The following is a 22,060-nucleotide window of genomic DNA, read 5'->3' on the forward strand; positions in this document are numbered from 1 at the left end:
GGGGATGCGACTTTTTGTTTAATATTTTATTTAGTAAAGATCTGACCTACTCGTGCACATGATGTAAGCTCTAACATTTCAGGCTATCGGAAAACTGATTACAGTAGGAAAAACATCACGCCTGCATAAACTATTTTATGCATTTATACCATGGGTCCTTTCGGTTGGTATAGTTGGCAACAGCTATTAAATGTAGTTTCTTATTGTTTGTGCTATTATGGGTAGTATCTCCATTCATTTTGATCTCACATTTTCCTTTTATGTGGTTCTGAGTTAGTGTTTAAGTATACTCAAACACTGTTCATTTGTTAACCGTGGCATTCACAATAAAGTAATATATTACTTTGGGGAATTATATTCACATTTTACATACAGGTTCTCTCTCTGCCAGTGTGGGGTTGTTCTGTGTTCTAATTTTGCAGTTTTTAAGTTTGTTTAAAGATATTCCCTATCTTCTAAGAATGGACAAATATTGTAAGAATGGACAACATTGTTGATTGATTATTCTGTGTACACAGTTTTGCTTCTTCTTTTGCAGCAATTTTTTATTTGTTTTACCTGCTCTGCCTTATCTGCAACTCCATAATTCTTCACACCAAACTCCAGCGCCCCTCCAGCATCCCCCTTAGCACTAGGGTTACTCTTCACAGTCCCAGACTTGTCCGATTTGACACTGGGGGCGCTGTCTCCACGCGCCCCAGCGGTTTTGACTGATGGGCCTGATTTACCGGAGACCGCATCTCCACTTTCATCCCCACCTGCCAGATAGAGGGATTCCAAAGCTGAGTTAAGTCGAGTTATGAGGGGGCTGGATGGAAAGGTGCGAACCGCTGCTGATAAAGTTAACCGGGTCTATGGCCTTGTCATATGAGGCATGTTCTACTGGGCAACTTGAGGCAACCAACTGCACTGCATGAAACAGGACCACTTAGGTAGCACAGGAGTATTTTTTTTTCAACATTGTCTACAATCCACAAGATAAATATATGTGAAAATTCAAATGTCAATGGCTTTTCTTCTTGGTGATTGCCTGGAACTTGTTGCCTGTAAATTGCCTCATGTGACATGGTCCTCAGTGCAAACTTACTCTAAGTAAAGTGAGGTTGTATTTAAATCAAGAAAGAGGCCTGATACTTCACAGAGGCAACAGCATTAGTAAATTGCCTCCTTACACGTACGTCTGATGATTGTCTTGGTGCCCATATAAATATCTAAGTAGAACTTACATTTCCATCATAGCAGTGCCCCCAAAAGAATGTCAAACTGCCTTGCCCTCAGAAGAACTTAGGTCGTGTCCGAATTGGCGACTTTGGCTTCAGCTACGGCTAGATCAGCGCGTCTGTCAGTGTTGAAGAATAGCAGACGCGCGCGCCCTAGCCGTAGCTGTAGCCGAAGTCGCCAATTCGGACCACAGCCTAAGTATCAGGCCTCCAGCCGATTTCACAAAGAGCTCAGATTGATCTGGTACTATTACTAAATTGAAAAGCAAATTGTGATGTCAAATCACTATGGCGATATAAACAACTCATCCTTAAGATGAATCTTGTTGCTTTGTGAAATCATGTCCCAGCTTCGGCTGATGGGTGGAGCCACAATGCTGAAACGAGTCTTTGTGAGATGCTACCAGAAATGTGAGCAACCCAAATATTAATTGGCTGGTTTGCTACAAGCTCAACACCAAACAAAATTCCACCAATTAAGTCTTTTCCCTCCAATAAACATGACAAAGTAAATCAAAATGACAAGGTTAGAATGAAAATATTAGTCCAAATATCAAATGATAAATCAAAGGTGAAGTTAATTATGCTTAGTAAAACAACACTTCAAGACCAACATGTTAATTCACATTATAATTATTTTTACAATGGAAATTAAGACAAATGTTAATAAGTTACAAACTAACAACAAGAACAAATATTTGTGTTACTCAAAAGTCAAACAACATTTATATTTTATAGAAATTAGTATTAAGACTTGTGCAATCAGAGGGAAAAAGAATTTTAGAGCAAAAATAATATAGAGAAACAAAACTAGAACATAAAACAGGATTCTTGACCCCCAAAAAACAGGAAAGGGTAATATTCCTTTAAAATAATTTTGTGAAAGGTTTCAGGAGAATCAAAGAGGGATGAGCGAGGACTAGTCAGGTTACAAAAGCCTCAAGATTTCCCTTGGGTTGAAGACGAGCAAGGACCACTTATGTCTGACCTATTTAATCATTAGCTTTAGGTACCTTGGCACCTTCATTGGGGAATGCCGAATGTTGAACTAATCACTTTGAGAGCTTTGGAAAGATGTGGAAAGATTGGTGAAAGGCTACATTTTTTAAATGAACTCATAGAGATACCATTTGTTTTATTTGCTATAATACTGATGTGAAAAATGTCTTGTAAACAAACATGCATCAAACACTGTGAAATCAAATTATTAACATGCAGATGAGAAAGTTATGGTTTTCTGGAAACATGCATGATGCAAATCGTAACTCTCTCTAGAAAAAAAAAATCAAGTATTTTCTTTGACACTAAAGGAAAGTTACAGAATTGGTAAGAAACAAGATCACAGGTACACATAAAACTTACATGGTCTAATGATGATGATAGTAGAAAACATCCCATGAAATATTATTGTCCGAAATGTCATATTTGTTGAGAAATAAATAATCTTACTTCGTGTTTGGAGTTTCTCGCTCAGTGAGCGTTTTATTCATTTTTCTTTTTGCATCGATGTCATGCAAAAATGTGAATCGGTTTTCACTATTTTCTTGGGACCCAGATGGCCGATCGATCTCAAACTTCTACAGGTTTGTCAGTTTATATATCTGGTGGATTACATAAAGTGCTTACACTGCCTGCAACTGTTTTGTCTGCAAAACCGAATTCTGTAATGTTCCTTTAAATATTTTCAGAGAAAGGGACTGCTTGCCTAAAAATAAAACTTTGTGATCCACTATATTCCAGGCAGTGCACATACTTTTCAACCACAAAGAACAGTTCAAGATGAAACGGACTGGGAACGGACTACACACTGTGCTTAAGACACATTGTTTAGAACAGAAAGTGATAGAACAATCAAGACCAGACTAGTGCCACTCTGTGCTGTAAAGAATCCACATCCTGTGCTTGAGAGTTGATTCCAGACTCACTCTTCTCCTGGGTGACGTCTGCCGCCTCCTCACCAGTGGCGGATCTCGTTGGACTGCTGGGTGTCTTGGGTTGCTCTTCGCCAATGAGGGCGCTGTTATCAGGTGAGCTTAGTCCTTCCTGGGGTTTAGTACTGTCACTGGGTGCTATTTCACTGGGGGCTCCCTCAGCTGGGGTTTTCTCACTGGGTGCTGCTACACTGGGCATTTTCTCACTGGGTTCTATTGCATCAGGGCCTACCTCACTGGGCGTTTTCTCACTGGGTGCTATTGCATCAGGAGCTCCCTCACTGGGTGTTTTCTCACTGGGTGCTATTGCATCAGGGCCTACCTCACTGGGCGTTTTCTCACTGGGTGCCATTACATTGGGGGCTCCCTCACTGGGTGCCGCTGCACTAGGGGCGCCCTCTGTGGGTACGGCTTCAGATGAAGTTTCCTCTGCACCCCCATCCATCTCTGACGCAGTGCTCTCTTCCACTGCATTATTCTCCCTATCAATGGCTCCATCTACGACATCTTTCTCCATATCCCTTCCTGGCCCTTCATCATCACTAGGTGGCGCTTTGATGTGAGTATCATCATCACTAGGTGGCGCTTTGATGGTAGTATCCTCATGGGATGCTTCGGAGCTCGTTGCAGTCGGAATACTCCTCAGCAAGGCGGCACTCTGAACACTCCTCTCACTTGCCTCACTCTTTGGACTTCGGACGCCTCGTGCACTCTGGGTGCTCTTACCGCTCTTTGCAGTCAATCTACTTCTAATACTGCCAGCACTGAGGGCGCTCTTCTTGCTACGCATACTCCTACTAGAACCAGCGCGTGATTGGACTTGAAGTGTCCCGGCTTCGTCATCTTGAGTAATGATTATATCCTCAGGAAGGATGGGTTCTGGCTCGGCTAACATCTCTATAACTTCCGGGGCTATTTCTACATTTTTGTTTTCTGCGACTTCTGTTCAAGTTTGGAAGTAGAAAAGTAACATGAACTAACAAAGTTTGTACTTTGTTCAAGTACAATAAATAAAGGCTTGTTGCAGGTCTCAAAATTAACCCAGGGCAACTACAGCAATTGCCGCAGTGCCCTGTGCTTTTGCTGTAGTGCCCTTTGCAAAGTTCAAATTCAAATCTACATTGTCCCCATAGAAGTAACCGCTACCAGAAGGAAATTTCCTTGCCCCTTCAAGAGCAAAGTTCAAGGCCTGTTGTTGAGAAGTTTTAGTCCATTATTAATTTATTGAAACAACCAGAATACCCAAGATATAAGGGAGGGGGTAAAATATTAAATAATCACAGCAAGCCGAGATGCATTTAATATTCTCTTAATGTACCAACTCAATAAGATATATCAATAAGATCTCTTGAATTTGAAATAAAATGTCAGGTACAATCTTGTTTGTAAAAAATGTTTTTAGTATAAGCATGCATCTCCATTCACATAATGACACTTTTTTGGGGGTAATTTTGAGGTTCTCAAAAAAAAATACAATCGTCGGACAAACTATAAAATTGCTGGTAGAAAAGTTGCAAACTTCAGCGTGTTTCCTGCATTAGATCTTGACATGCTTTTAATTCTGTGAGTCTTTGTGCCATACACGCTCATAGTATATTGTGTATGGTTCCCAGAGTCTCCTATGGAACTATGCAAAGGTTTTTTTAGGAATTCCAAAGATACTTGGGTAGAACCTCAAATTACATCTCTTGCCAAATTAAAAAAGTGTCTAATCAAAAATTGTCAGGAATTCTTGGGTGTCTTGATCCCCAAGATAGGCTCAGGCAGAGAAATCCTAAGTCGGGTGAAGTATGGAATAGTTGGGTATAACATGTAATATAGCAACATTGTTTAAGTATCAGAAGCCAAAACCTGAGAATTATTTCATGAGAAAGGGAGACCTTGAACCAAAACATTAATCACAAAAATGTTTTTTCTTTTAGAAAGAGGATACTAAACAACCTGCTACCAAAAACCTACTACCAAGATGCAAGTTTGTTGATTATTATTGTAGCTTCAGACCCATTTAATTCACGGCCCACCACTCAATTCAGTAAACCACCTTGGACAACAATGTTTTTTTAATTGTCACAAATCAGGGGGGAAAAAATCACTTCAAATTTCACCACAGCAACCAATACATACTTATGATGACGTCATCTATGGTTGTGTCATCCACCAGAATAGGCTCTGCCTCCTCATCTGAATATTCATGATCCATGCAAGGTGTGCAATAAGTCAAATGCAAGTGATGAATACATTATGAGGAAGGCGTGGCTAAAATGCAAGGCAGCTATTGGCTAGTGTGATCTAATGATCTGATGAATATTCATGCCGAAAGAAATGATTTTCTACTAGCAGCTTCTATTAAAAAAAGTATATTTTTTTAATGGCTTTCTTCATGGGACAAACTTAAAAGTGGTTTAATTAGTCAATAAGATTTGGTTATATACATATAATGTACATGTTTTTTCAACAATTTAGTTGTTATGATTGTTGATAAATAAGTTTATTTAAATTAAGTTAGTTTCCAATGTTACCCTCACGATTTGTTGATAAGTTAATTTTGTTTTTTATTGTTATCATGTTTAGATTAAATTGGACAGGAATCAGATAATGTGATAAAGATCTACGGCCTTTTTTGAAACTACAGTTTGAGCCAGTTTGGGCTTCGGATTGGGCATTGTCCGCCCATTTGAAGCCCCCCCCCCCCTAGTTATTAAGTAGCCCTGCTATGCTAGTTATTCTAAATAACTCGCAGAGCCTAACCCAAAGCCCAAACCCAAGCCCTGGGCCTGAGCATTGCTTGATACCATTGAATTAGGTAATGGTTGATAAGTTCTTAGAGACCTTGATGATGACTAGAGTACTTTAGTCAATTGGGAGCAGAAACATGCAGTTTCTGAAGCTTGTGCAACCTCTTGAATCACAAACAAATCTAACATTGGGTCAATGTTGTTTTTGTTTTTTTCAGATTTTCTTAGATTTGATTACATATGAATTAATTGCATTTGGCCTAAGCTTTTACTTCTGTGAAGCGCCCTCTAAGCGGATTTTGGTGCTGTATGAGTTTAAGTTATTATTACTCTTATAAATTGTTATTATCATTGTCAACAAATAAAATATAAAGTTTCCTTACCTCTTCTCATCAGATTCTTCAAGTAGTTGACAGCAGCTTCAGCCGACTGTATCCTCCTCTGTCTCCTCGAGGATCTCTTCTTGGTCTTGGTTTTGGTCGTCTTCTTCATACTTGGTCCCGTCCATTGGCCGTAATCAGTTGAGGACGCTATGGACGATGCGTCCAGCGAGTTGCGACGTCTTCTGACCATGGCTGACCGGATCCGGTCGGGGTCACCGGATTGGTTGAAGAGGTCACCGAGTTTCTTCATCCATAGTTCCGCAGCGTACTGTGAGGGCGAAGGTTCAGAGGAATTCATGATGATGATTATGATTTTTGTTATTAGCAGAATAAATGTATATCTTGATGTACCCTGGCGGCCTTACACTTTTGTATTATACAACAGTGACGTCCTGGATGTCAGGGTCCATTTCTGGGGCGGAAAATCTTTAAAGCAGACAACCTTGTGAGAATACGATCAAAACAGGAATTTTTTAATGTTGGGAGCTGCATTATTTCACGAAAATGATGGATTTGTGAGGAATATATGACCAAAACCCACAGCAGAAAAATGTATGCTGCCATGGAATGTGAATCTGTTGAAATTAGTGGCTTCTTGCAGGAAAGTTTTCAGTTATGAAGCTTTTAAAAATTTTCACCCCAGAAACTGGCCCTAATATTTAGGACTCTGAGGAAGAGTCCTATATAGGGCTAATCTTGATGTTAAATACAACGTTTAAAGCCATTATACACTTTCGGTAAACAGTATTGTCCATTTTATATATAAATAACAAACCTGTGAAAATTTAGGCTCAATCGGGAGAAAATAACGGGAAAACCCACTCTTGTTTCCGCATATTTCGCCGTGTCATGACATGTGTTTAAAATAAATCCGTAATTCTCGCTATCGAGAATTGATATTGTTTTAGTGTTTTCTCAAAAAGTAAAGCATTTCATGGAATAATATTTCAAGAGAAGTCTTTCACCATTACCTTCTGTAAACCCTGTAAATTATTTGTAAATCTGTGAACTTTTTTTTCTGTACCGAAAGTGTATAATGGCTTTAAGGGACTGGACTTTATATTGATCTGTGCATCTGTGCTGGTCTTTTTTGTGTATACATTACAGTAAATGGAAAAAGGTAAACAAACAAGTTTTGTTTAAAGCCATTGGACACTTTCGGTAAACAGTATTGTCCAAGGCCCACACTTCGTGTATCACAACTTATATATAAAATAACAATCGGACATCGGAGTCGGGAGAAAATAACGGGAAAACCCACCCTTGTTTCTGCACGTTTCGCCGTGTCATGACATGTGTTTAAAATAAATCCGTAATTCTCGATATCTAGAATTGATATTGTTTTAATGTTTTCTGTACAGAAAGTGTCCAATGGCTTTAAATTAACATCTAGCAAAATTATTTGTTATCATTAAAATCCTTTCGGATTAGACAACTCAAAAGATCACTTAGTTTAAAATGAATCCAGCTGCTAACATAAGCCCTCCGGGCTACAAAATGTAGCGCAGTGGTTTACTTTTAGGACATCTGCTACAATGATTTTCCAGTTGATTTTCAGTGTTAAGGGTTAAACCAAACATTGCGAACAAACTATTTAGTTCTGTTTTCATTTTCTTAACTTCCATTATAGCAATTTTCATTTTATGGAAGTGTCTTTAATGTTGGTGCTTTACAATTTCCAACTTCTATACATTTGTATAGTGCATTTTACGATAACGAAGCAATGCACTTTACATTAGTGCCATGGTCATTGGACCAATTACATTCCTTTAAAGCCATTATACACTTTCGGAACAGAAAAAAAATAAAAGTTCACAGATTTACAAATAACTTATAGGGTTTACAGAAGGTAATGGTGAAAGACTTCTCTTGAAATATTAGTCCATGAAATGCTTAACTTTTTGAGAAAACATTAAATCAATTATCAATGCTCGATAAACACATGTCATGACATGGCGAAACGTGCAGAAACAAGGGTGGGTTTTCCCGTTATTTTCTCCCGACTCCGATGACCGATTGAGCCTAAATTTTCACAGCTTTGTTATTTTATATATAAGTTGTGATACACGAAGTGTGGGCCTTTGGACAATACTGTCTACCGAAAGTGTCCAATGGCTTTAATCTTTCTTAGTTCTCCAAAGGCTTTTTCAAACACAATATCAACCTCACAGTTACATGTATACCCTTGGGTGGAGCCAAGTGTCATGACCGGGATTCAAACCCACAGTCCCATGACTTAACCACCAGAATGTAACTACCATGGTCATTGGGCCAATTACAATTTATTTAATCTTTCTCAGCTCTCTGGGGAGTACCGGTATACAGCCTTGGGCTGCTGGGGCGCTCCAAAGGCTTTTTCAAACACATTATAAATCTCAAAGTTATACCCCTGGGTAAAGAGAAGCAATTATTATAAAGTATTGTGCTCAAGGAAACAGGTGTCATGACCTAGCGGTTAAGAGAACCAAATACAAATGAGTTAACCCAACGGTTCTTTTCAGAACCACCCCAACTCATTTAGAGATTGTTATTACATGGTGTTACCGCAAACTCTTCTATATCAAATACAAACTCTTGTGTTTCTGATCAGCAGAGTGTGGGTTCAAGTCCGGCCGTGAAACCTGTGTCCTTAAGCGAGCACTTAACAATGATGCTTTGTCCTTCTGATGGGATGAAAAGCTGTTGGTCCTGTGTGTTGTGTAACTCACATAAAAGAACCCAGTGCACTTATGGAAAAGAGAAGGGGTCGCCCTGGTGTTCCTGGTTTGATTGGCAGCATGTTACGCCAAAACACCTTGTAAACCATTACATGGTGCTATGTAAAAGGAGCAGGTCTCATAATTCAAACGTAGTCCCACATACTTTGCAGGAAAATATTGTATGTTAAAGCGCCTTGAGCGTCACTGAGTGAAAGATATGCGAGCTATATAAGCCACTTTTATTATTATTATTATTATCAAGTGTCATGACCAGGATTCAAACCCGCACTCCGATGACTGAACCACCAAAACTTGAAATAGAAGCTCTAAACGGCTCAGATAAAGACATTTTATTCATTTTTCTTACCTCAGCATCTTCAGCGAGATCCCTTCCAGACTTGGGCCTCTCCAAGACGAGAGCGGCTACCGTAGCCGCATGGTCCTCTAACTCCTCCAGCTGTGAGGGCGCTCTTTGGGATGCGACATCATCATTTTTGCTCTGTGCTGCTGATCTTGCAGTTCCATCTTTACCTTCCATATCACCTTCATTGACCTGGACAAAAACAAAATATTTAAAATCTAAACTGTATAGAATGTTGTGGCATGTCATGGCATGTAACATACAAGTGCTCTTGGCTTGATGCACATACTAAAATACTGAGCCTCCCTTGCCCCAATAATTGTGTCCATGTTAAATTTGGCTACATTGCAAATAAAACCATTAGCTTACCTTTCCAGGAAAAAGGGTCACAAAAAAGAATAAATACAGCTACAAAGAACTTCTTTGGATACTAAAATACAAGAACTACGGTTCAAAAACGAAGATCTATGCTCAAATAAAAGGGATTTAAATTGTTTTTAAACAATCATAACACCCGAGAGACATCTGGCATCCAGCCACCTATGCACACCAAAGATCAGCAGGCTCACCTCTAGATCATTAACTTCTTGTTCTCCAAACTCTGTAGGCCAACCAGGTTCAGCCTCTGATAAGACGTCTTCACTGCCTGCATGCTCTCTCAAGTTATCGTCTGTGGTGACAAGATGAAAATAATGTATCAGGACTATATAAATTTGCTCATTATTCAGAATTGTATACACCTGTAAAAAATATGCTAAGCATAAACAAATTTAGCTTAGCTTGGTTTCCAGCTTATGCCGTTGGTTGCTATACAGGCTCTCTGCTCAATTCTGCTCAGCAAACATTTTGAAGCAATATTTACAGCTGGATGTAATTAGGATTAGGGAGCTAATTTCATAGAGCTAGTAAAATACACACTTTTGCTTAGCACAGACAAGTCTTGCTTAGCATGAACAGGCACGCAGCCAAATACCATTTGAAATTTATGGTTCATGGCTGATCCCACACTGTATATTACTTTAGCAGATAACTTTACTTAGCACTTGTTACAGTTTAGCAGCTCCACCAAATATTCTGCAAACGTTAATAAACTTTTTTTAAACTGTTGCATTAGTAAAGAAATAAAAATGGAAATATGTTTAGCTATATGAAAATGTCAACGGAGTACAGGTTGCATTACATTTGTTTTAAAACATAAGTATGTTTATCTGTTTAGGTGGGAACCTAATCTGAATAATGACATTGGGACATCTTAAATGTACATCTTGAGTTGTTGCTTTTAAGCATGATGCAAATTTCTGCTCACCAGCTTTATGAGATGATGTGTTGTTTGAACAGGAATTCTGCGCTTACTGCTCACAGAATTACATACTTTACAAGGCGTTTTGAGCACAGAATTATTAAAGATACAACACCATGAACTTAGACAGTGGATTTCAAAAAAAGTGACTTGTGAAAATTTTGAAAATAGGTTTAGCTGTTGCCAACCAATTAACCCAAAGGACCTATAGTATAGTTAATGGTCAAACTTTTCGACCCCAGCAAAGTCTTTCAGAGTCATTCTCAAAGACTAAAAACGTCAGAGAAAGACCCTGCTATGATCAAATTGTCGGGCCATTTTTAATTTTTTGTGCTAAAGTTGACAGGTAAACATCACAGTCATGTCTTTGTTTTCCTTTGAGTGAAATAGTGACATTTTAGACGGAAAGATTTCTGTAGAAGGTTCAAGGTTCCACAGTATCCAAAACTAAAAGGCAATATTGATCAAAAGAAATCGTTACAAAATGCAAAGTAAATGTTTCACAATATAGGTTTAATGCAAAACAAATATGGAGAGATATCCATTTTGAGATGCAAAAATGCTTGTACGCAATGGTTCTTGTTTGGAACTATTTCCAGCTTTGTACAAATAAACTTTCTGTTTTAATAGAGATTGGCTTTACTTCACATCCGAAAACTTAAAAATCTTAAAGGAAGGTTACAGAATTGGTAAGAAACAAAAACCGTGAAGATCACAGATCTACATAAAACTTACACGGTCTAACGATGATTAACGTAGAAAATATCCCTTGAAATATTTCTGTCTGAAATGTCATATTTAATGAGAAATAAATAATCTAACTTCGCGTTTGGATTTTATCGCTCAGTGAGCGTTTTATTCATTTTTATTTTGGCATGGATGCAATGCAAAATTTGTAATTTTTTTTTTTTCACTATTCTCTCGTGACCCAGATGGCCGATTCATCTCAAACTTCTACAGGTTTGTTAGTTAATGTTTATGGTGTCATACATAAAGTGCTTACACTGCCAGCAACTGTTGTGTAAGCAAAAACCAATTCTGTAATGTTCCTTAAAAATTTGTAGTTTAATCTGTCAGGAGAAAAACTGAGTCAAATGTGTCAAGCATTGTTTCGGTTAAATGCAAATGATTCAAGCAAAATTAATTTGTTAAAATTTCATGCTTATTTAGCACGTGACTACACAGGCTTAGGCATGCAAGATGTATTGCACTTCTGGTCATGCGAATTAACTCAGCAAAAAGGGAAAAGGGCTCTGTAAGAAAACTCACTGAATATTAATAATTATGTTTCCATGCATTTGATAAATAATCTTGTTACATGATATTTAACAATAATATTACAGACTATTTATACCATCCTTGCTTACCAGTAATGAGTATCGCAGGCGTTACTTTTGTTAGCAAGTGAAAAAATAAAGCAAATTATTAAAATCATGATGCAATTATACAAAGGATTAAAGGAACACATTGCCTTGGATCGGACGAGTTGGTCTATTAAAAGCGTTTGAAACCGTTTGTTATGAAATGCATATGGTTAAAAAGATGTTTTAAAAGTAGAATATACTGATCCACACAAAAAATTGCACGGTTTTCCTTTTACGTCGCGAACTATCACGGTTGGCCATTTATGGGAGTCAAAATTTTGACTCCCATAAATGGCCGACCATGTTAGTCGACGAGGTAAAAAGAAATCTACGCATTTTTGAGGCATATTTGTGTAGATCATTGTATTCTACTTTTACAATATCTTTCTAACCATATACATTTTATAACAAACGGTTACAGAACGCTTTTCAAAGACCAACTCGACCGATCCAAGGCAACGTGTTCCTTTAACAGCTGATGGTTTATGAAAGAGCATCCAGAAATAAGATGTTAGAATGTAGTCGAAATAGCCGCTTCGGCTACAGCTATGGCTGTTGCTACGGGTGTTGTCAAGGATGTCCTATACTTTAACACATGACGACTCAGCGATCCACCCATAGCCGTAGCCACTAATTTAAACCAAGCCATATTTCAGGCCTTTAAAATAAAAAACAGGAAAGTTGAGGAACCAGTTTCTTTTCAAAAAACTGGTACACAGAGTGCAGTATACCAGTTGCTACTCAAAAATCATTATTTGGACACCTTCATGGTGGACACAAAAGCAGTGCTCTGTTTAGTGTCATAGGCCCTTTTATGAAACCACGGCTTTGGCTTTAAATTCGGCTCAGGCTAGCCTGGCCCCACGGTTGTCAGGGCTTATGACGAGACGACAGAGCTTGAAGCTGAATCCACAGCCAAAGCCCTGGTTTTGAAAAGGGCCATAGTATTGTGTCCAATTTTTTTTCAAAATGGCCTATTGCGTTTCAGATCAAGCCAATAAAATAATTGTTTAAAACCAAAGTCCAGTATTGTGAAGGTAATGTGCGACTACGGTATCCACTAGGAAAGCCGTACCAGTACTTGCAATTGTTTACATGTATGAAAGCACTTTTCCAATAACAAGGTTTTCTTGTCTGCTATGTTTTCTTTGCAATTTTGTTACACTTTTTTTTTTTTGCGAAATCTTGAATCCTACAAGTCACTCTGAAATACACAGCAGCTGCAAACTTTTTACAACCATTGAAATATTAATTTCATACATTTGTTATAACTGCTTGTACATCAATATTTAAATGAAATATGAAACTGACGAACATGTTGTGAATCAAATGGGACACTCTGAATCAAATGGAACACTGTGAATCAAATGGGACAATGTGAGTAACATGGGACACTGTGAATCAAATGAGACACTGTGAACAACATGGGCCACTGCGAATCAAATGGGACACTGCGAATCAAATGGGACACTGTGAATCAAATGGGACACTGTGAATCAAATGGGACACTGTGAATCAAATGGGACACTGTGAATCAAATGGGACACTGTGAATCAAATGGGACACTGTGAATCACATGGGACACAGTAAATCAAATGGGACACTGTGAATCAAATGGGACACTGTGAATCAAATGGGACACTGTGAATCAAATGGGACACTGTGAATCAAATGGGACAATGTGAACAACATGGGCCACTGCGAATCAAATGGGACACTGCGAATCAAATGGGACACTGTGAATCAAATGGGACACTGTGAATCAAATGGGACACTGTGAATCAAATGGGACACTGTGAATCAAATGGGACATTGTGAATAACATGGGACACTGTGAATCAAATGAGACACTGTGAATCACATGGGACACAGTAAATCAAATGGGACACTGTGAATCAAATGGGACACTGTGAATCAAATGGGACACTGTGAATCAAATGGGACATTGTGAATAACATGGGACACTGTGAATCAAATGAGACACTGTGAATCACATGGGACACAGTAAATCAAATGGGACACTGTGAATCAAATGGGACACTGTGAATCAAATGGGACACAGTGAATCAAATGCGACACTCCTGTGAATCTAAATGGGACACTGTGAATCAGATGTCACTTAGTATAAAACAGCGCCCTCACTGGCACATTTTAACCACTGATATCAAAAACAATTTGAGGAGGATATTTCGTCTGGCTGTGGCATCCTCCCACTGCTGAACTGGGTTAATGATGGAAGCCAGACTAATGATGGAATCTTAAGGATGATCAATGAGGATGTGGTTTAACGCTGATGAGGAAGATTATTATGAGGATGAAGTTTAAGATGAGTATAAGAAACAAAATGAAAGATGATGCAATGATGATGATGATGAACATGCCATTAGTCCTTCTCTGAACTCTGTATAAAAGTGCCATTTGCAAATATGTTGACTGATCATTCAAAAACACACAACTGCTCATGAAAATAAACTTTCCATGGAGGTTAGTTTTACTCTAAAAGAAATTCGTTCTAAATATCTTTAAAATAACTTCTGCATAAAATTAAGTGACAGGGGAATTCTGCTTCAACCAAATATCAATGATTTCTTTTCTGTAACATGACCTAATAAATTGATTGTTGATAAGCAGAATGTAACCTTTTTGTGCAAAAATAGGAAAATGTGCATGACAATCAAATGAAAGAACTTCAAAGGTGTTGTACGTTTTCTGTGAAATGTGTGTTTCATGCTGTTAATGTTGTAACTCCATTATTTGAAGTAATTGTGCGGTTTTGCCTAATCAGTCAATTTGGTTAATAAACAAGAACAGCCCCTACAAAGATGTTTTTCAAGTCATATTTCAAAGTGGTGCATCTCCTCCGTGCGGCAGACAATCGCAAAAAAAACTGGTGAAAAACCTCATCATGCCAACAATTTTACATAATGTTAGCAAGCCAACCATCATGATTTTCAACAACACATCCCCGCCCCTTCACCCGCCCCACCCTTACACCCATGGTTGCAATAAACAGCACGGAAAAAAATCACACACATAACAGGGAAATTAAAAAAACACTGATGTTGTTGTGCCAAATATTGTTTACCGATCCCATCTTGACTAAGGGCGTCGTCTGCGGCCGATTCGGGCCCATAACTGAAATTGGCGAAGGATCTGGAAGCGTCGATATCTCCTCTTCCTAAATCAACGTCTTAAATTGTGGAGGTAAAATAAGGACAAAATCTTCTGTTTATATAATTACTAATCAAGGAATAAGTCAAAGTGTCAGCTTGTTGGACAGAAAGATTTAGATTCCCTGTAAAAGAAATGTTGAAAATATTTGTTGTCATCTGCTGCAGTTATTGCAATCTCACTGTGTCATACGGTGGTGCTAGCAGAACAAACTTTGAGTGAAGTCTCCACACTGTAGTGCAGATGATTTATAAAAAAATGTCATTTAATGAAAAAAGAGCGTGTGCCCTTAAATATAATAATAATATTAATGGGTTCTTATAAAGTTGTTATAACACCCCACGAGGCGCATCAATGCGCTCAGTATTGTTTTCCTGCAAGGTATCTGGAGCTAAGTTTTGAAGTACCGGACCTATTCCTTTAAATAGTACCATGTAATGGTTTATTTACAAGGTGCTGTGGGGCAATAGGCAGCCAATCAAACAAAGAAAACCGGAGCAAACCTCTTTTCTTTTCGGTAAATGCACTGGGTTCTTTTATGTGCATTACACAACACACGGGACCAACGGTTTAACGTCCCATCCAAAAAACGCAGCAATAATCGTTGTGCCTTGCTTAAAGACACCAAAGTGTCGTGGCCAGGAATCATACCCACGCGCCATTGACGCGGTACCGGTACCCCCCCCCCCCCCCCCCCCAAAGTGTTTAAAATAAGTGCTTTGCAGAGCGAAAAGCCTGGTGTTTGTGATTGGGTGTATTGTAAATCGAAAGACAATTTTAAATTCTTCATCCGTGATATGTGAGGCCAGCATTCCATAGTGAGTGTGATTGAACAGCATCTCTTGAAGTGTCTATACCTTGTTTAACGGACGCGGGAGTGTTTCGTGGTCTGGAGGGACCACTGACGGATTTAGCTACCGACTGCCTAGAATGAGCCAGTTCAGGGTTATCACTACAAGGTAGTGACGGAGTGGCTATAGAAATAACTGACGAGGAAGAAATATGATGTCTTTTAAAAATATTCAATTAAAGTGTCATATTTAAAAATTAAGACTACACATTAGCCACTTCACATCAATGATCTGATACAGTACAGTTAAGTTAAAATTGTAGTTTTATAAAGTAATTTACATTTACCTACAAAAACACATACTGATAGACACTGGACCACAGCTAGAAGAAGATAATGGCCTCTGTTGCCCATGTCTTGTCCTTGGTGCCCCTTCAAAATATTCCCATAGACTTTAAGATTTTCCTAAAGAAGTGCCCTTTGCAAAATGAAAACGGCCTTCCCCTCTCAAAGATGAAATTCCCAACTTGAAACAAAGAACACAAACTTAAATTCTTACCTTTCCCCGAGGGTAAGGATTCCTCAACTGATTTCTGTGACTTGTTCATCCTCGACAAAGGCACACTGGGTAAGCTTGGTGGCTTAGACTCGGGTAAATCCTCACCAAACTGGGCTGTGGGTATCATGACTGGCTGTGGGGTCGGGTCGTGAACTTCGACCTCATCAGAGGATATGTGACCAGAATCTTCTGATAGGGCGTCATCTAAAAGGAAGAAGAAGCATGTTATAAAAAGATCCAGCAGCCGTTTTCATGAAACGCTAGGGTTCAGCAATCTATAGTCTATGTTACGGAACTTAACTCATCCTAAGTCCTAAGATTGATCCTAAGTTAGAAAGAGTTTGGTAGAATCTACGACAGATCCCAAAAAAGATGGGTGTTATTTTTATTCAGATATATTTATATATACATAAATCCTGGTCTTTGACTGATTTCTCTAGTGCTGATGATACTTTTTCCAGAAGTTCCTTCAAATGTGTTATTCGAGGGGCTTTAGGCTACCATTCGTCGCGAAAGGCAATGGAGTTATGAAAAGAGAAGACACTTATTATCTTCAATAGTTAGCGGCTGTGACTTGCAAGGCCTATCTGGAAGTGACAGTCACAATAGCAATTCCGACAGTTGAATGTCGAAGCAGCAGTTTGTAGTCGTTTCGTTTCCTTTGACAGCGTTTCTCATAGGAAGCAGCTACGAGCATAAATAACAAATTTGGTACATTCACCTGCTATTTTCTCAAGATTTTACAATGTTCAAAACGAAAAACCTTTCTTTATCAAAATAAAAAGAAGCTTTTTTTTTTATCAAATCTCTGCACGATTCAATTAACTGGAATATGAAAAATGACATTCTCAAAAGAATGAAAGGTGGTTTACAATTATATGGAAATGTGGTTTGCATAAAGTATGGAGTGCAATGGTCAATCATGAGTGAAAAACAAATGATTTATGTTGGTGCAGATCCACAAGTACTTACAAAAAGCACACAGACATGTCAGACAAAATTTAAAAACAAATAAATAAACAATTATTAATAAATATTAAAAGTACAAAATAAATAACAAATAAATAAATATACAATAACAATCAATTTGAAAAAAACTGTCACAAAAACTGTACATCACACAACCAACTTATTTCTGCCAATAGCAGTTTGTTTTCTATGCTTAGCAAAAGGTTTTAACAATTCTATAATACTAACCTACATGTAGTCCTTTTATTGAACAACTTCATACCAAGATGTTTAGCACAGAATTGTGCTTACCACAACAAATATTGCCCAGCCAAAAAAAAGTGGGTTAGGTGACCAGCCAAAATGGGAAGTATTGTACAGGACTTGTGACTGGTATACTGCTTCTTTTTGCTTAGCAAACAGGTGTGGGATTTCCCCTGTGTAACAGCTTAATGAAAGCGAGTCCTTATCACTTGAACGGTCTGCTTAGCAAAAAACTCCAGGTGGTGTTAAAGAAACACGTTGCCTTGGATCGGTCGAGTTGGTCTTTGAAATGCGTTTGTAACCGTTTGTTATAAAATGCATGGGTAGAAAGATGTTGTTAAAGTAATTACAATGCTCCATGATTTTCCTTTTACCTCGTCGACTAACACGGTCGGCCATTTATGGGAGTCAAATTTTTGACTCCCGTAAATTGCCGACCGTGTTAGTTCACAAAGTAACAGGAAAACCACGCAATTTCAGGGCAAATTTGTGTGGATCATTGTACTTTACGTTTTAAAACATCTTTCCAACCGTATGCATTTTATAACAGACGGTTACACATGCTTTTAATAGACCGATCTAGCAGGCTCCGCCCACGACGCACGTGTGAGCAAGAACACGTGCGCCTCTCCAATGCCTCTCTGCACAACTCTGCCACGCGTGTAGAAATATGTTGTAAAAGTAGAATACAATGATCCACACAAACATGCCTCGAAATTGCACGGTTTGCCTTTTACCTCGTCGACTAACACGGTCGGCCATTTATGGGAGTCAAAATTTTGACTCCCATAAATGGCCGACCGTGTTAGTTCGCACAGTATAAGGAAAACCACGCAATTTCAAGGCAAACTTGTGTGGATCATTGTATTCTACTTTTAAAAACATCTTTCCAACCATATGCAATTTATAAAAAACGGTTACAAACGCTTTTTATAGACCAACTCGTCCGATGCAAGGCAACGTGTTCCTTTAACTAATCTTTTGTGACTGTTTCTCCACAATATTTTGTTTACAAACTTCATACATGTAAATGTGATCCACAAAATGATGACAAAACAAAATAAACATATAAATTGTGTTCTACCCATACTATGATATGTATAAAGCACTGCATTCTCAATACTTTCCCAAGTTCTGTGAACAAAATCCTCAGGCAAGTCAATCGGGTGAGATTCGAACCCATGACCTAACAATGTAAAGGTCATGGGTTTGAATCCTACCCGAGTGAATTGGATTTTCACAGAACTAGTATAAAAAAGTACTTTTGGTATAGACATTTATTCCAATATTGGTAACAACAAACAAAAGTATCAAATGTAATTTAAGCATTATGCAGGCTACAGCATCAATTGAAGCATAATTCATAAATACCTCAGATAGTTTCGCTACTCCTATTGGTGGAGAGCGCGTCACCTGGGTGTGTATAAACCTTTGTTTAAGACCGGTAAAAAGTGTTGAAACATGGGCGTGACACGCGAGATTGCACATGTTCTTATAAGACAGTTTCTTCATTCCTATTGGTCGAAAGCAACGACTGAAACAGTAGTGCCACATCTAGCGATACGCGGGACGCGCAAAGCATCCCCTTATAAGGAGTTGTTCACCCGCCTCTTCACCACACATTGATTCCCTTATTATACCATGGTACTGAGTATACAGTGCTTAATACACATCAGTGTATGGGTAAAAAAAACTTATATTCTTTCTCCCCGATGCAAAAATCTATTAAAATACACATAATTATAAACAGTCACTCAATTGTTGATATTGCGATGATTTGACGAATGAAGTGGTGAGATGGGTACACTACAAATGCGTGCGCTAATAATACTTGTACCTTCTAGCTCATCACGCTCATCCAAACTTTCCAACTCCCCCATATGGGTAGAGTGGGCCATGCTGGATGCTTCCATTGTCAAAGCAAAAACATAAAGAAAGAAAAGTTGGCAAGGGGAGGTTAGCTTTTCTAAAGAGGAATAGAGGAGGGGTTTAGACATTATTGGGATGGAAGAGGCAGTCTAGCTGTTTACCATGCAGCTATTAGGAGATGTTCGATGTTGACATCATTTGACCAAATTCAACTGGGCCTAATTATGTAGCACTGCTTATAACAGTAAGCATATTTTCGTGCTAATTAACTCATATAAACAAATTTGAGAGGTTGGCAAGAAAATTAGGCAGCACGCCCAGCTTACGCGTTTACCATGAATTTTATGTCATTCAGTTTCAAACAGTCAGCCAAAAAGGTTAGAATGCATTCATTTTGTGCTTACGGTTAGCAGCGCTATAAAAGGGAAACTTGCGCCTACAGTAAGCACAAAACTGCCATCAGGAAGATCATTGAAATTGGGCCCTGGACCCAATGTCACATTTTTAAAAACCCAGTTCGGTATGATCAAGGCCGAATGACAACTGTTTAGAATTCTGTGTTCCACTGCTTTAAAAAGCCAAGCAGATCTGCCGAATGCACTAAATTACTTGCTGTATAGTCGTCTGATAGTAAACACTGCAAACATTTTCACACTCTCCTACCTACATGTAAGATGCACTAACTGAAACTAAATTAAATTGCAGATTTGTTTTGCGTGATGTCAGCATTTTTATCTAGTTCAACTCGGACTACTTTTGTATTTCACAAACTCCAGCAAAGAAAGAAGTTACAAAGCAAAAAGCTCAGTGTTGAAATCATCACTAAGCAAAAGCTAAGACACTTGCAAAAGAAAGTAAATGGCCCAATGTTTCAAACCTTGCAGAGCCTTACTTGAAGGCTAAACGACTCTGCTAGGGTCAGAACATCAGGCCATTTACCATTTTGTTTGCATTTATACCACAAGTTGGTTAGCAGTTTGCAACAGCTACAAGATTCAAATTTTCTCAAAAGAGAAGCTTGTTAGAATCACGTAGGTTTCCTGTAAAAGTACTTATCTCTTTTCCTGTTTTTCTTTCTTAAATCAGACATTGTACAAATTAATACCTTTTGACAGAAACTGCATGTTGATTGTGTTTTTCAAATGCGTTAGTTTAAAAAAAAGCATAAAACAGCTTTTAAAATGAAATTAAAGTAAGAAGGCAAAAATAAGCTCCAAGCACCCAAATACCTTGCAAGTTTTCCAAAGCGTCAGCCACCGATGACCCAGCATCAGCACTGCTACCAACACCACCCCCTATTGACATGACTTCACCATCTGGACCTAGCACAATGCTTCCCGAGTTACCGTTCTTGCTACCTTTGTATGAGCGCATGGATTCACGCAGGCTACCGGGTATATGGCTACCCTTGATGCTACGGGAATGCTCGCTCGACGACCCTCCTCCGTAACTCTTCTCGCTGCCGGAGGGATGCTTGCCACCAGAGGTGATGGGACCAGTCAAATCCTCTGTAACGTCAAAATGGCAGCCAATAATACTTATCAAGTAATAAACTACAAGGAAAACTGACTGGGTAAGTTTTTGAAACAATTTGGGTTTGAACAAAGACAAATTTACTGGAGCTGGATTTGAACCGACAAGCCCCGAGAGATATTTTGATGATGCCATTTTGTTCAGGTTGGGTTGATATTGTATAACTGCACATTGACACTGAAAAACACAAGAAGTCTAGTAAAGTACTAGGGCTGTGCATCTATTTTTCCAATCGGTTATTCACAACTTGTGTCTGTAAGATAAGACAGTTCCATCAACAAAATTAAATCATTTTCCCTGGACAGCAGCATATGGGGGTAACATTTTCAAGAAAAGGAATATCCAAACCTTCCTTATATCTGTTCACTGTTGGATTTGTTTATTTTATTTCCTTCGATCTCTCTTTCTATTTACTGTTGGTGTTACTTAACCATTAAGGTTTATTTGTTTTACGATTAAGCAGTTAACTGGTTAAACGTCCCAACCCTCGCAAATACCTCCTTTGGAACCAGGAGGAGGGAGGGTCCTCTCTTTTACTTACCCAAGCTGACGCTGACTGAACTTAAGATAGACCCGGACTTGGATGGCACCCTGCGATGGACGTTTGAATTTGATGACTTTGCTGATTTGGTTTTGGTTTCCGATTGAAGAAGCTCCTCTTCCTCCGAATCTTCTTGCTCCGCCTCCTGCTGTTTAAGAAGTTCATCTTCATCAATGTCTGCCTTCCAGATATTGGTCTCATCAGCTGAAACAAAGAAGAAAGACATTCAAGATGGTAGGCCTGGGCAAATTATTCAAATATCCGGTTAATGGCGAATAGGTGTTCCTATCCGTAACCGCGAATGCCTTTTTTTTCTTAACTGGATATCCGCATAGGGCGCGAATAGCTATTTATAAACCGGATAGTTCTGTAATTACAACCAAGTAACTGGA

General features: G+C 38.6%; 1 protein-coding gene across 11 annotated transcripts in view; it reads right to left on the reverse strand.

Moving 5' to 3' along the window:
• The window catches only part of LOC139940129 (uncharacterized), a 57,577-nt gene that overhangs the window by 27,703 nt on the left and 7,814 nt on the right, over positions 1-22,060 (reverse strand). For 5 of the 11 annotated variants that reach the window (XM_071936374.1, XM_071936375.1, XM_071936381.1 and 2 more), the window contains exons 8-19: positions 21,669-21,872; positions 20,824-21,102; positions 19,563-19,631; positions 16,514-16,717; positions 15,079-15,183; positions 11,997-12,020; positions 9,899-9,999; positions 9,336-9,521; positions 6,270-6,537; positions 5,276-5,332; positions 3,146-4,093; positions 559-758 (exon numbers count right to left, since the gene is read on the reverse strand). In XM_071936374.1, the coding sequence (XP_071792475.1) occupies positions 559-758; positions 3,146-4,093; positions 5,276-5,332; positions 6,270-6,537; positions 9,336-9,521; positions 9,899-9,999; positions 11,997-12,020; positions 15,079-15,183; positions 16,514-16,717; positions 19,563-19,631; positions 20,824-21,102; positions 21,669-21,872 (2,645 nt within the window). The remainder of the gene's footprint in view (positions 1-558; positions 759-3,145; positions 4,094-5,275; positions 5,333-6,269; positions 6,538-9,335; positions 9,522-9,898; positions 10,000-11,996; positions 12,021-15,078; positions 15,184-16,513; positions 16,718-19,562; positions 19,632-20,823; positions 21,103-21,668; positions 21,873-22,060) is intronic. The other 6 variants (XM_071936384.1, XM_071936383.1, XM_071936378.1 and 3 more) reach the window with 5 other exon arrangements.

The sequence above is a fragment of the Asterias amurensis genome, chromosome 7 (assembly GCF_032118995.1).
Source record: "Asterias amurensis chromosome 7, ASM3211899v1".
Lineage (NCBI taxonomy): Eukaryota > Metazoa > Echinodermata > Asteroidea > Forcipulatida > Asteriidae > Asterias > Asterias amurensis.